The 14702-nt window shown below is 40.1% G+C and overlaps 1 protein-coding gene across 6 annotated transcripts in view; it reads left to right on the forward strand.

Annotated features, from left to right (window-relative positions):
* Nucleotides 1-14702, forward strand: part of Nup205 (nucleoporin 205) — a 75042-nt gene that overhangs the window by 23763 nt on the left and 36577 nt on the right. For all 6 annotated transcript variants that reach the window (XM_021653556.2, XM_021653558.2, XM_021653560.2 and 3 more), the window contains exons 13-22: nucleotides 219-401; nucleotides 2119-2169; nucleotides 4470-4679; nucleotides 7318-7417; nucleotides 7991-8128; nucleotides 9676-9865; nucleotides 11428-11548; nucleotides 13332-13413; nucleotides 13683-13847; nucleotides 14152-14276. In XM_021653556.2, the coding sequence (XP_021509231.1) occupies nucleotides 219-401; nucleotides 2119-2169; nucleotides 4470-4679; nucleotides 7318-7417; nucleotides 7991-8128; nucleotides 9676-9865; nucleotides 11428-11548; nucleotides 13332-13413; nucleotides 13683-13847; nucleotides 14152-14276 (1365 nt within the window). The remainder of the gene's footprint in view (nucleotides 1-218; nucleotides 402-2118; nucleotides 2170-4469; nucleotides 4680-7317; nucleotides 7418-7990; nucleotides 8129-9675; nucleotides 9866-11427; nucleotides 11549-13331; nucleotides 13414-13682; nucleotides 13848-14151; nucleotides 14277-14702) is intronic.

Consider the following 14702-nt stretch of genomic DNA (forward strand, 5'->3'; position numbering starts at 1 on the left):
TCCTCTTTGTCGTACAAATGCATACAGCTGGTATAGTGTACTGCTGAGCACTTTTCTTAGCTGGGCTGTGGTAGGGTGCCCATCTGGTCAGGAGGACAGTCCCAGTTAATGGGCTTGGACACCAGTGTGGGCAGCATAGCAAGAGCCATTCTCATAAACACGACAGAAAACCTAGATAAGAAAATACAATAACATTCTTGTTTCGTATCAAATCTCAGAGTGAAAATGCTCGCTTGGCGCTCTGTGAACATCCTCAGTGGACACCTGTTGTGGTAATTCTGGGGCTCCTGCAATGCAGTATTCCCCCAGTTCTCAAAGCCGAGCTACTGAAGACACTTGCAGCTTTTGGAAAGTCTCCTGAAATTGCCTCTTCACTTTGGCAGTCGTTGGAATACACTCAGGTGATGATGCTGTGAATTCCCTTATTTGTATAATTTAGAGGAAGATAGATAATATTGTAGAAGCAATAACGTCTGGTTGAAATTTACAGTATTTCAGAGGCTTGCCCTGTAGAAAGTTAGGGTTTGGGAGCCAAACGTAGCATTAGGAACTGATAGTCCTAGGTTATTTTCTTGGCTCAGTTTCCAACCTCACTAGGTTACCAAAGATAGGTTCAGGTAACTCTAAAGAACTTATTTCCCAAGATCAGTGAGATGCTACTAGTATGGCAGATTTCTACAGTTGTCTTTGAGACCGGGCTAATTAATATAAGCCTTTAGATATACCTGTACTCGTGAAAGGCAGGAAATAGATATTCATGCTTTCTATACTGTTTTTTTTTTTTCCCGTGCCCTTCCTGCCTAAAACTAGGAGAGTGGAATATTTATGTAGCTCTCTATTATCATGGCTTTAACACTAAAGGGTGGTTCAATTGTTTGAACCAGCTGTTAAAGAAGTTTTCACAGCAGCTGATGACTTTTGTTGGTAGACATAAAGGCTCATAAGCTTTGGGCATAAGTGGAAGTGGGGTAGCAGGAACTTTTGACTTCCATTCATTTACACCATTGTAGAAGGAGACATTTAAGGGTTGCATGGTCTTTGACTTCTTACCAAATAATCTTTTTCTAAAAGCTCTATTACAATTTTGTCTATTAGTTATTGTTATTATCTTTGTGATAGAATGAAAAGATTACATTTTATAGCAGTGTTTCTCAACCTTCTTAATGCGTAACCTTTTCAGATATAGTTCCTCATGTTGGAATGACTCCAACCATAATATTATTTTTGTTGCTACCTCATAACTGTAATTTTGCTGTTTTTTTGAATTGTAAGTGTCCGATATGTGACCTGTGAAGGGGTTGTTTTACTCTTGCAGGGTTTGCAACCACAGGTTGAGAACTGCTGTGTATAGCAGTATTTCCAGGGAGATGCTTAGGTGGAATATCATTTGTCTCAGAGGTAATATGATATAAGGGAGCCTGTGTTTCTTGTTCATTAGTCACACGACCAACCATTTCCCAGTTGCAGAGGCTTCTAGAGTAGGTTTTTGCAGCCATGTATCCTGAAGATGAGAATAACCATTAAACAGTTACTAATTCTGTTGCCATGCTGACAGACTGAGACTGATGCCTCCTTGTGGTTCACACGAAACCATTACCACAACCCTGTGTGCTTTCTGCTTTCTGATGTGATTGGGTTTGGTTGTTTTTCTCTCTACAGCAGCACCGCCAATTGCAGTGCACCCTTGACTTTTAGGAGAGTAAAATGTCATGAACGTGTGGTTTACTGCCCCGTAGACCACCAAAAGGCTGCGGCATGGCCAGGGAGAACTCTTCGTCGCAGACTTACCTGTTCTTAGGGTTACTTCTTGGTTAAGTATGATGGGTTGTGAACAGATGAATGTCTTGAACAATAGTGAGGTTTTACCCTTTAAATCCTTTTCAAGATTTGCAGAGAAAAGTAAATTGTGTGCTCTTAGAATTTATGAATTTCCTGTGTGCTACAAAATAAAAAAAATTCTGTCTGCTAAAGTGGCTAATGAACGTTGTCCAGGGGCTTCCTGGTGATGGTTCGTGCCGGAGTGTGGGAGTGGTAGGTGGGGATACAGAACTGTTAAGATGCCATTACTGCACATCGAGGGCCAGGGTGCTTCTGACATGCATTTGTCCTTACTTCCAGATACTGCAGACTGTCAGGGTGCCAAGCCAGAGGCAAGCTATTGGTATTGAGGTAAGGCTTTCCTTTTTAGTTTCAACACTGCACTCATTCCTACAGTAAGGCCAAAATAAGATTGTGAAAATTTATTTTTAGCCTAAGTTTCTGTATCTTTTAAATTTAATATATTTGCTTTTGGAGGGTTTTTTAAAACAATGCTGAGGGCTGGAGAGATGGCTCAGAGGTTAAGAGTACTGCCTGCTCTTCCAGAGGTCCTGAGTTCAATTCCCAGCAACCACATGGTGGCTCACAACCATCTATAATAAGATCCAGTGTCCTCTTCTGGCGTGCAAGTGTATATGCAGATAGAACATTGTATACATAATAAATAAATAAAATATATATTAAAAAAAAAAACCAATGCTGAAATAGAGATAAAACTCTATCCTTATTTTCATTGTGTATTTACTGTATGGTCATGTGTGTGCCTATGCCCACATGTGCTGTGGTATGTGTGTGGAGGCCAGAGGGCAACCTTGGGGAATCAGTTCTCTGAGATTCTGGGCATCACACTCAGGGTTGTCAGGCTTGGAGGCAAGCATCTTTACCCACTGTGCCATCTTATTAATTCTGAGATGAAGTAGTCAGTGAAAGAAACTAAAATGCATGCAGAGTTGGAAAAGTGATGTCACATGACAGCCATCTGCCTTGGAAGTCTTGATTGGAATTGTTTAAATGGGTTAGTTAAGTCAACTTGAGTGAGAATTTCATGTTTTGTTTGAGATAGTGTCTTGCTTTGTTGCTTTGGCTAACCTTGAGCTTCTGGTAGTTCTTTTGCCTCAGATTTCTACCTACTGGGATAACAGGCATATGCCACTACCCCCCTCCAAGTGTGGGAAATTATTATTATTGTTGTTGTTATTATTATTATTATTATTGTTATTATTATTTTGTTTTGTTTGTCTGTTTTCTGTGTAGCCTTGGCTGTCCTGGACTCACTTTGAAGACCAGGCTGGTCTTGAACTCACAGAGATCCCACTGCCTCTGCCTCCTGCGTGGTAGGGTTACAGGCATGTGCCAATGCGCCCGACTGAGAAATTATTTCTATTGTCCTTGTTTTTTATTTATTTATTACACTTATTTATTTACTTTGCAGGAATGTGGCACATGCCATGACATGTCAGTGGAGGTCAGGAAAATTTTCAGTTGTCAGTTTCTCTTGCGATGTAGATTCTGGATATCAAATTCACATCCTCAAGCTTAGCAGGAAGCACCCTTACCACTGAGCCATCTCACTGTCCTCTCTCTTTTTTCTTTTACTTTTGAGATTCTAATCACATCATTTCTGTTTCCTTTCCTCTTTCCAAACCTTCCCACATACATATATTCCTAATTATTACATGCTCACTGTATATAATGTCACTTGTACATATAACCAGTTGATGTACTGTCACCCTCTTTTTAAAGAAGCATGTAAAACTTTTTTTTATTTTAAGGTTGAGATAATATGTGAAAATTTGAAATTCTTTTTACTGATTTACATTGATATACTTTGCTGTCTTTTCTGCTAAGTAGGAATGGTACTATTTGTTCCTTTTTCTGTGGTAATAGGTCATTGGTAATGAGTTAGTATTGGCAAAACACTTTGCATTTCATAGTTACTATTTTTTTCTTAATCAGAATGTTTATTAAAAATATAGACTGATGGTCCCTGTGCTTAAATGTCGCGTGGGTGTGTGTTGATTTCATCAAACAGACTCTTCACAGATACACTTTGATCAGAAGTTGAAAACAGAAATGACTGCCAAAACAGTACCATTTCAGACATAAGTCTCTTGAGTTTAACATTATTTATAATTCCATCAACACTCACAGAGGTTGATATCACAGGTTTAAGGGTATACTATGACCACAAGACATTTTTGCACTCCCCAAGTAGTTTTATATTTCAGCTATGAAGGTCAGTACCCAAAGCTCAACTTGCTCTTAACAAGTCGAGTTTTGATGTCCATTTAATCAGTCTTAGACCTTTCTGGGCCAGTTCATCAGCAGACAGGAGGAGAAACTGCCACCAGGTTCTTCATGCCATGCATCCAAATGAGACTCGCAATCCTCATATGCTGTCCAGCTTCGCTAAGATATATGGAGTGACTCACAGCAGGGCCTTGTGAGGAAGTTGCGAATGGAGGACATCACATGCTCTCGCATCTTCTGCTTCATCTCATGAGACCTCGATCTAGAACATTGTGGCTCTGCCTTCAAAGCTTGAAGGGGCTGCACCCTGCTCTCCTCCAGTGTCTGCCTTGCACATGGAACTCAGCCAGCTGTAGTTACTAATTTTATATAGCTAATTTTCTTTATTCTTTTCTTTGAAGGTTGAACTCAATGAAATAGAGTCCCGGTGTGAAGAGTACCCCCTGACTCGGGCCTTTTGTCAGTTGATCAGTACCCTGGTGGAGAGCTCATTCCCTTCCAATCTGGGCGCTGGCCTGCGTCCCCCTGGCTTTGACCCTTATTTGCAATTCCTCAGAGATTCTGTGTTTCTTCGATTCCGTACAAGAGCTTACCGGAGAGCAGCTGAAAAGGTTATGTTCAGAGTAAACTGCTTCTCTCTTTTTAACTGTCACCTCTTTGATCTGGAAGTTAGTAAAATTTAGTGTCCTAATTCGGTTATTCCTATTTGGGTTAATTCATGTGTCTTACAAATAAGTTTGGATATTAAAATCAAGACACATTCTAATGATCAATGAAAGGAGATTTCTGATAGGAATTCACAGTCCATAACACTTTTTTGAGACAAGATCTCATCATGTCTAATTGAGCAGTTTTACTAAAATTGAACTAAAACCATTCCATCTTTGTTGGAAGCATATGGGATGTTTTAGATTAGGAATTGCATCAATTCCAGCAGACCTTCTAGTTCTATTAGCAATTCTAAGTTGTGGGTTATCACCCAGAGGGAAGTTATGTTATGAACTGGTGGACTTAGCTACTGTGGGTGAATGCTGAGGGCAATGATGTTTATGCACATCTTGGCTCTACTAGACACCACTGAGCTCATCATGTATCATTTTATGTAAGTCTAGTATTACCTTGAGGCAGGTACTATTAATGTTCCAATTTTACAGATGGAGGCTTAGCAAAGTTAAGGAACTTGCCTAAGTTCCAGGACCAGGATTTGAACATAGGACTCTGTCTTCAGATCCAAGCTCATAACCACTAAGCTATGTAAGAGACCCTTCCAGGTTCTTCTGTAGTTCACCTTTAGTTTATAGTACTGTTTATTACTTCACAGAATGTCCTTGAATATATTTTATAGGAACATTTCTGCTTTATTAGTTTGCTGTTCTTCTTTTAGCCTGTTGGATGCTTTGTTATATTGGTGATTATAAAAAGAATTCAGTTCATGCTAATATTAAACAATTCAGAGCATAAGTAATATCACCCCTTAACCTTGTTATCAAAAGAAAAATAGTGATTTTTAGTCTTGTTTTTTTTTCTTGTACACACATTTAAATAACATTAGAAAGACTACTTTATAGGCTGGGTGATGGTGGCGCAAGCCTTTAAACCCAGCAAAAGCAAGTGGATCTCTGTGAGTTCTAGGCCAGCCTGGTTTATTAAGTGAGTCCCAGGACAGCCAGGGACACAAAGGGAAACCCTGTCTTGAAATAACAAAAACAAAACAAAAAACCTTACATTATTTTGTATTCTTTGTCATATAGTACCATGGAGATTTCAAGAAACTATGAAGTTTTACTTTTAAGAAATTGGTTTTTAGATTGTTGCATTGAATTCATTCTTTATAGCTATACCTGGCATAGTCTCATTTATTGTTTTCGTAGGAATAGTAATCATGCTACATTAAGTGTCATTTTAGATGAGCAGTGCATGCTTGGTCATTACAGACTTTTTTACACAGTGTTCTCACACATTTTTTGTACTTGTTTTAAATTTGCCCTTTTTTAAAATTTAATTTTATGTTATGTGTGAATGTGTCAGATCCCTTGGAATTGCTGTTACAGACTGTTATGAGCTGCCACGTGGTTCTGGGAATCAAATCCAGGTTCTTTGGAAAGGCAGACAGTGCTCTTAACCACTGGGCCATCTCTCCAGCTCCAATTTGCCCTCTCTTTACAAGGTCATTATGGCCGCAGTATTTTGAGTGGCATGTTTTTTTCCAGATAATTTTTTGCTCTTATGAAGCTATCCCTATAACATTGCTGCTTTCTCTGCTGCCACGTATTTTCCCTGAAAAGTTCTCATCGGGTTTTAGAATATTTTTTACTTGAAGCTTTCTTCAGCTTAACTTAGGTAGCTATATCTCAAGACAGTGGATTCTCATGAAAACATCAATTTGGGCTGAGATAAATACTAGAGTGTTAGAGGTAAGGGGATTAACAGTTTTCAAATCTATTGTGTGATAATGCCTTTTCTTTTTGAAAATCCAAAAGCTCACAGTGTAGTCTAGTTCCAAAACTTAGCCGTGATAATAGTTTAATGATTGTTACAAGAGTACGTGCTTGCAGTGTAAAAGCACAGTAAGCCAGACCTCTGCATTGGGCCTCAGCTTTGCTGTGGTTTATCAGTGTCCTAGCACGTGCAGCCCAGGCTCAGTCTTCAGTACCACAGAAGTAAGAAAACCATGTAATAAAATACCCTTTGCAGTAGATTTTAAAGCAGAGTTTAAACTTTGCTGCATAGATAGCTGGTCATAAGTGTTCTTTCACATAAAGTATTTTAAATCCATCTTTAACAGTGAGATGGTCATGTGGTCATTTGGGGCATCTGACTGTGGTTGTTGGGCAGAGAGCCCTGGTCTGAGCATGTTTGCTGCTGAGCTGTGTGATCTGAGGGACTCACTGTGCTGAGCTTCATGTGAACTTCTTAGAGAAAATGTGAATATTTGACCTTTAGAGAACTCTGGTATCGTGTAATTATAAAGTGAACATTGCCAGGTTCTAATACCTAAAACTTGTAAATGAGCTCAAACTTTGGCCGTAGAGGTGCGTCTTAATATTTAAAAAATGTTTTGTCTAGAAAAAAACAATCTGTTACCTTTGATAGAATGAAACAAGGTGAATTAAGATTGCTTTGCATAAATTAATAAAGTGAGCAGGGGACTTATTTCTTTTCTGGAGAACAAAGTGAAGGGAATGAGAAGCTTGACAAGTTCTCAGTGTGGACTGTTCATTATTACTGAAGTATTTGCTTTTCCTCTAGTGGGAAGTTGCTGAGGTTGTCTTGGAAGTATTCTATAAGCTGTTGAGAGATTATGAGCCTCAGCTGGAAGATTTTGTAGATCAGTTTGTGGAACTACAAGGTAATTTAATCTTATCAATTTTCAAAGTATTTATGATGTAAGTTGAAATTTATGACTTAAATTAGATTTTAATTTTTGCTTTATCGTTTTAATCATGTTCTGTTCAAGAGAGAAAATGGAATTTTACTGAGTAGAAGATTAAGTACTCAGTATGGTTCCTTTGGTGAGTTCCCTTGTTGACAGTGGGTTCTGGCTCCCATGTGCACATCAGAAGTTCCTTTGTGGAATGGCTACTTAGCTGTTTGTCTAAGTCTGTGACCTGAGGCTTGCCTTCAGCTCTGTTAACCCTATTGAAGTTACAGTGTCATACATTTCACAAAAACAAATGGTGTAACAAAAATTCTAATTGAGGGGCCAGTAGTTAGATGGTCAAAATAATTGATTCTTTGTAAGTGGTGGCATTTGCACTAAGCCTGATGTCTCTGTTCAATCCCTGGGGTATGGTGGAAGAGAACTGCCTCCTGCGCGTTGTCTTCTGAACACACACACACACACACACACACACACACACACACACACTAAATAATTTCAAGCCAATACTGATTCATCATCTTTTGGACTGTGTCTGTTTAGGGGAAGAAATAATAGCCTATAAGCCACCTGGCTTTAGTCTGATGTATCATCTTCTGAATGAGTCACCAATGTTGGAACTTGCCCTCAGTTTACTGGAAGAAGGAGTTAAGCAGCTAGACACCTATGCTCCTTTCCCTGGTATGTACCTGATTGTCTCTCTGCCTCCAAAGCTGTTGACACCTTCATTTTTCGTGAATTGAGAATTTATTGGAGATGATCTCTGAAGTTCTTTGGTACTATAGGTCTCTAACAGTGTATTTTCAATGAGTCATTATGGGTGAAAATAGACTGAAGTTCGGAGACTCATTTGCTCTGACTATCTCATTGCAGGGTCCTCTCAAGAAATTAAAGTGATCTTTCTATCACTTTCACTTCTTTTACATGCTTAACTCTGAATCTGAAGTCATGATACTTAAAAAAACACATACTGTAGAGTCTGGCTCATAGTGCTCAATAAATGTTACTTATCATCATCATTATTATTTGTTCTGTGCTTTCTATGCCGTTGTCTCTTAAAAGCATAACCTGTTTTACTCCATTTAATCTGCGCTGACGCTGTATGTGGCAGATCCACTTTACGAAATGATGCACAAAGAGGTTACATTGAGAGTTGGGTTTGATCCTGGGCAGTTAGGCCCCAGAGCCCATGTTTCATACTGCTATGCTATTTTGCCTCTAATGTAGCTGTGATCTGAAATAGGAAAGCCAGACACTCTAAACATATGATTGTAAATATACAATTCACAGATAAGAAACTGTAGAAAATATTAGGCAGCATTTTAAATTTGAAAGGTTGAAATTACAGGTGATTCTTACTCTATTTTTTACTTTTATTCTGTGTGTTTGAATGTTTTACCTGCATGTATGTCTATGTACCATGCTCATGCCTGATGCCTGTGGAGGCTAGAAGAAGGTGTCAGAGTCCCTGCAATTGGAGTGACAGTTGGTTGTGAGTTACTATTTGGGTGCTGAAAACAGAATCCAGGTCTTCTGCAAGAGCCCTGAGTGCTCTTAACTACTGAGCCATCTCTTCCGCTTATAAGTGCCTTTATTTTTACAATGATTGTGTCTTACCTGAAGTTGGTTTCTCACTCTCAGCACTGTAGACAGTTTTCTGATAGTTCTTTGTTGTGGGTGCTGTACTGTATGCTGTAGGCTTCTGTCCACTGGGTGCCAGTTACACCTTCCTTTTCGGACAAATAAGGGTGTTTGTAGGTGTTGTCAGATGTTCACTGAGGACAAATCACCCCATTCTGAGAGCCCTTGCTCTAAAGAAGTGGTTCTCAACCTGTGGGTCATGACCCTTTAAGGGGGGGTCACATATCAAATATCCTTCTGCATATCAGATATTTATATTATGATTCATAACAGTGGCAAAATTAAAGTTATGAAGTAGCAATGTGATAATTTTATGGTTGGGGGGTCACCGCAACAGGAGGAACTATGTTAAAGGGTCACAGCATTAGGAAGGTTGAGAACCACTACCCTAAAAGATCATTGAAAAGATAAAAGAGAAGCTAATGCCTGACTAGCCTGGGTCACAGAAATAGCTGGTTTTTATATGGGTGAAAGCTGTTGTGAAGGTGCTGTTAAAAGTCTGTATAAACATAGACTTTTGAAACTAAAGCTTGCCTTTTAGTTTTTTCTCTTAACTACATGAAGATTCTACTTTTTTGTGGGTACAGGAAAGAAACACCTGGAAAAAGCAGTTGAGCATTGCCTCGCGCTTCTCAATCTCACTCTGCAAAAGGAGAACCTTTTCATGGACCTTCTGAGAGAGAGCCAGCTGGCGCTGATCGTCTCCCCTTTGGAGCAGCTCTTGCAGGGGATTAACCCTAGAACTAAGAAGGCGGACAATGTGGTTAACATCGCCAGGTGAGTGACAGAAGTTACAGCAGGAGGCTGACAGCAAATCTAGCTTTTGTTTCTGTCCTTATTTGTTGCATATTTAATATATCGCACATTATTGCCTTTGCTCTAATTTTTTTTGTCTTTTTTTAAGTGGGTTTCTCTGTGTAGCCCTGGCTGTCCTGGAACTTCCTCTGTAGACCAGGCTATCCTCAAACTCAGAGATTCTCTTGCCTCTGCCTCCTGAGTGCTGGGATTAAAGGTGTGCACCATTGCTGCCCAGTAGTAGCTAGTGTTTTTAAACAGCCAACTATTTTAGCTAGTGGTAGAGTGCTTGCCTAGCATGGGAAAGGCGGGTTGGTTTTGGCCTACTTTCATCTTACCTCATTTCACTCCTTTGATTTTATTTACTCTGTGCCTTACTGTGTCTTTTCTTTTCTTTTTTTCTCTTTATGATCTAAAAGTTTCAAAGTTTTAAATGGATAGTGTTTGTCTTCTGTAAGGAAACTGAGTGTTGGGGAGAGGAGATAGAGAGCCAGTCCCATATACATATATGGATATACACATGTACATTGCTAACATTCTGGAGGTTGGGTGTTTCATAGCTTGTAGAACCCTTGGCTGATCACTCACCTTAGCTTCATTTGGTGGTCTGTGGAGGTGCTTCTGTCCACATTTCCTTTTGTGAGGACACAATCTTGTACTCTTGTCTTAGTTGTGGTTTAAATTGCTGTGATAAAACAATGTGCTCAAAAGCAAAATCAGTTTTCTATCTTACAGCTCTCAGGTCATGCTCCATCAGTGATGGACATCAGGGAGGAATGCAGGGCAGAAATCTGGAGGAGGAAACTGAGTCAGGCCATGGAGGAGTGTTTTTGGCTTGCTCCTCATGACTTGCTCAGCTTCTTACAGCATCCAGGACCACCAGCCTGGGTGTGGCACTGCTCTTAGGGAGCTGGGCCCTCCCACAGAAGCTTACAGGTCACATCTTCTCAGTTGAAGTTTCCTCTTCCAAACGACTCTAGTTTGTGTCAAGTTGACGTGAACAGGTTGCCTGCACAGTGCTCCTTAATCACCTTGTCAGTACTTGATTTGCTACATATGCAAAGACCTTTTTCCAAATAGGTCCTTTTCATTGTGTATTAAGATTTTAATCTGGGTATTTTGGAAGGCTGTGATTCAGCTTGTGACAGTTTCTTTGTAGCTAGAAGGGAGACACCTTTCTCTTAGTTGTCCTGAAGTATTATATGGATAGGCGAACCGAACCTTTGGCTTTAAATTTTCTTCCCTTTCCTTTTTAAGAGTTATTTTAAAATTTTTATATGTATTTGGGTGTGCCTGCTTGTGTCTATCTATGTGCATTGCATGCATACATGAGCTGTAGAGGTCAGTGAGAGGTTGGATCCTCTGGAGCTGGAGCCTGAGGTAGTTGCAAATAGGTGTAGGTGGTGAGAGCCAAACCCAGGTCCTCTGCAAGAACAGAAAATATGCTTAACCAGGAGCCATGTCTCGAGCCCCTAAGTTTTCTTTATTGAGAACAGTGAGAAGCCAAGTTTGGTCACATTGTCCTTCAATGTTTTCTTCTAAAGGTATCTATACCATGGGAACAGTAATCCTGAATTAGCATTTGAAAGTGCGAAGATCCTGTGCTGTATTTCTTGCAATTCCAACATTCAGATCAAACTGGTTGGTGACTTCACACATGACCAGGTAACTCGTGTTGTTGGTGCTCTCCGGCAGTCAACTGTTTGCGCGAATTGTGGTTTTGTTTGTGGAGGAAGTGCATTTATAAGGGATAGGTGAGAAACTAGCCATGCACTTGACTGGGATTTGTCTTTGAAGCTAATACTTTCCACACCATAGTACCCTCTGCAGTGTGCTCTATGTGGTGTTTACACTCCAATAGGTGGCTACGTAGCCTACAAAATGGCTGTTACTCTAACCATTTGAAGTGATTTGAGTTTGTAGCACATCTGTTTGCTGAGCTAATTACCTTTGTGGTTTTCTAGTGATTCACAGGTGTGTTCTGTTGGGTATTATAGAATGTATTTATGAGTCACTTTTTTCTTTTTGAGACCACATTGGTCCAGTGATCTTCCTGCCTCCACTTCTGGAGTAGTTGACACTGCGGGCCTGTGTTCTGTAGCAGCTCAGATGCTCCTTTTTCTTCTGTTCTGAATAGCTTTGTTTCTCATTTGGAATGGTGTTCTGTTACCCAAGCTGGTTCAAGCTCTGCTTAAGTCTCCTTCCTGATCCCACTGGTAGCTCTGCTCTGTAGCTGCTGTGGTCTTGTCAGTGGATGGCCACAGCTGTATAACTGCCTTTGTGCTTCTTTTGTAAACATGTATCTAGTATCTGTAATTAACTAATGTCAAGGCCTTTACTGGCTCTTCCTCAGCAGTGTTTTAAAACAAGAGCCATTTTTATCACTTTGAATGAGAGGGAGAGGGGTGGGGAAGAGAATGAATATGCATGTACAAGTGGGTTTGGAGGTCAGAGGAGTCAGCTTGTAGGAGTCAGTTTATCTTTTACCAGATAGTTCATTAGGTTCAGCAGCAAGTACCATCGCTCAGTCATCTCACTGGCCTCAGATCTTCATTTGGCTACAATTTTTATACTATTAAGACCTGGGTTCACTCTCACTGTTTCTGTAGTAAGCTCTACTAACAAATCAAAGTGACCTCACTTTTTATAAGTGCCTTTGGAATGAAGGCAACATCAAGGCTTAGTGAGATGCAGATGTGGCTTCTGGATTCTGGCTTTTCTTTTTGAGAATGGGTCTGGCTATGTGGTCCAGACTGGCTTAGAACCTATGAGTCTTCTGTGTCCTCTCCCTCTTAAGTGCTGGGTTACATATGTGAGCCAACATGCTGAGCTTTAAATTAAATACAAAGTCAGTATTGATTGGAACATACTACTTCCTGTCAGGTTTCTTTTCTATTTCCCTTTTTATTTTTTAAGGCAGGGTCTCATTATGTAACCTTAGTTGACCTAGAACAAAGGCGACTCTTAAACTTCGAGAGATCTGTATGCCATTGTGTTTGCTCTAATTTTTTCTATAATGGGCTTATGTCTAGCAATCTTAATAACTAAATTTTCTTTTAATTAAAAACAACTAAAATCTGTGTGGTGGGGGGGAGGATAGTTGATTGAGATTGGTGGTTAAGAGCACTGACTGCTCTTCCAGAAGACCTGGGTTCAAGTCTCAGGACCCACAAGGTGGATCACAACTGTCTGTAACTCCAGCTCTAGGGGATCTGGAGCCTCTGGCCACCTTGGGCACCAAGCATACACTTCATGCTCAGGCACCTTGGGCACCAAGCATACACTTCATGCTCAGGCATGCATGTAGGCAAAATACCCATACAAAACAAAACAAGTGTTGGAGCAGATTTGCCTTTGTTTTCAATGTTTGTAGATACACTGTGTTTATCATTGATTCTCTAATGTGTAGAAAGTTGTTGATTTATCATTTTTGTCTTTATGACTTCAGAGTGTGAGCCAGAAGCTGATGGCTGGATTTGTGGAGTGCTTGGATAGTGAAGACACAGAAGAATTTGTGCGTGTAGAAGAGGGTATGGCTCTGATGAACATTTGTGCTTTTACTTCAAATGCGTATGTGACATAGAGACAAACCTTGAGACTCTTAATTGTCTAATTCTGATGTTAGAGAGATTGACAATTTGTTGAATAAACAAGACTTTTATGATTGTTTAAATCAAAGCAGTGGAATGATCAGTCAAGAACTAAGTAGATATGGGGCTTCAAATACATGCTATTTGTAAATTTGACATGCTTTCCTTTCATTGATAAGTGATTTTTGTTTTTTGGATCCTGTATTCAGGCTCAGAATTTGAAAAAAAGTTAGCTGCAATCCGCCATGAAACAAGAATCCACATCTTGAATCTTCTCATCACATCTCTAGAACGCAATCCACCCAATCTTGCTCTTTACCTGTTGGGCTTTGAATTGAAGAAACCCATCAGTACCACAAATCTACAAGACCCAGGTATAGCTTGTGTTGCACATGGGTGTCTCTTTCTTACATGGTGGTTGGTCTAAGTGGTTATTTATTAAATACGGGTTCACAGGATAATTCACTTAGAAAATGGATGACATGTGGGGTCAGCCTTGAGGATCAAAGCTGTTTAAAGAGATGTAGTGGATTGGGATTTGTCAGTTTCCTGTATCAGTATTTGAAAGCAAGTTCATAGTTAAGCATGTGTTTCTAAACAGACTTTGGTAAAGAAAGTCTTGGGTTTGTGATGCAGAAACCCTGAAAAAAGGTTGTCTTTCCTTTTGTTTTCATGTAGGAGTGTTGGGCTGCCCTCGGACTTGCCTGCATGCTATCCTCAACATCCTGGAGAAAGGGACGGAAGGGAGAACTGGCCCTGTGGCTGTGCAGGAGTATCCTCAGCTGGCTGAGCTGTGCTACCAGGTATGCAGTAGATAGCACCCTGAGGAACTGGGGGGAGGCCTAAGCAGCTGAGTTCATGGATGGGAGAGTGGTAGCTAGACAGGATAGACATGAGTTCATTTAGTAGTTCCTCAGTATTTATTCATGGATAAAATTCATGAGGCATGAACACCAAAATCCTTTAGATCTGAAGATTCTAAGAGTGAAAAATGAGAACTATTAGGGGTTTTGGTGGGTTTTTACCAGTGGTGCTAGATTTCAAGTAGCTCTTTGGGGCCCTAGAATGGGCTTGGGTCAAAGGATCCCTGGTGCCATCTTTGTGACTTCGCAGGCTGAGCTAGCTTGGGCATGCTGTATAGCTTCTTTGGTCTTGGATTTTCTGTCTGAAGTGGGTTGCTGAGTTGTGGAGTGACAGTACAGGCAGCACTCTTGAAGAAGCTTGTAAAG

The sequence above is a fragment of the Meriones unguiculatus genome, chromosome 3 (genome assembly GCF_030254825.1).
Source record: "Meriones unguiculatus strain TT.TT164.6M chromosome 3, Bangor_MerUng_6.1, whole genome shotgun sequence".
Lineage (NCBI taxonomy): Eukaryota > Metazoa > Chordata > Mammalia > Rodentia > Muridae > Meriones > Meriones unguiculatus.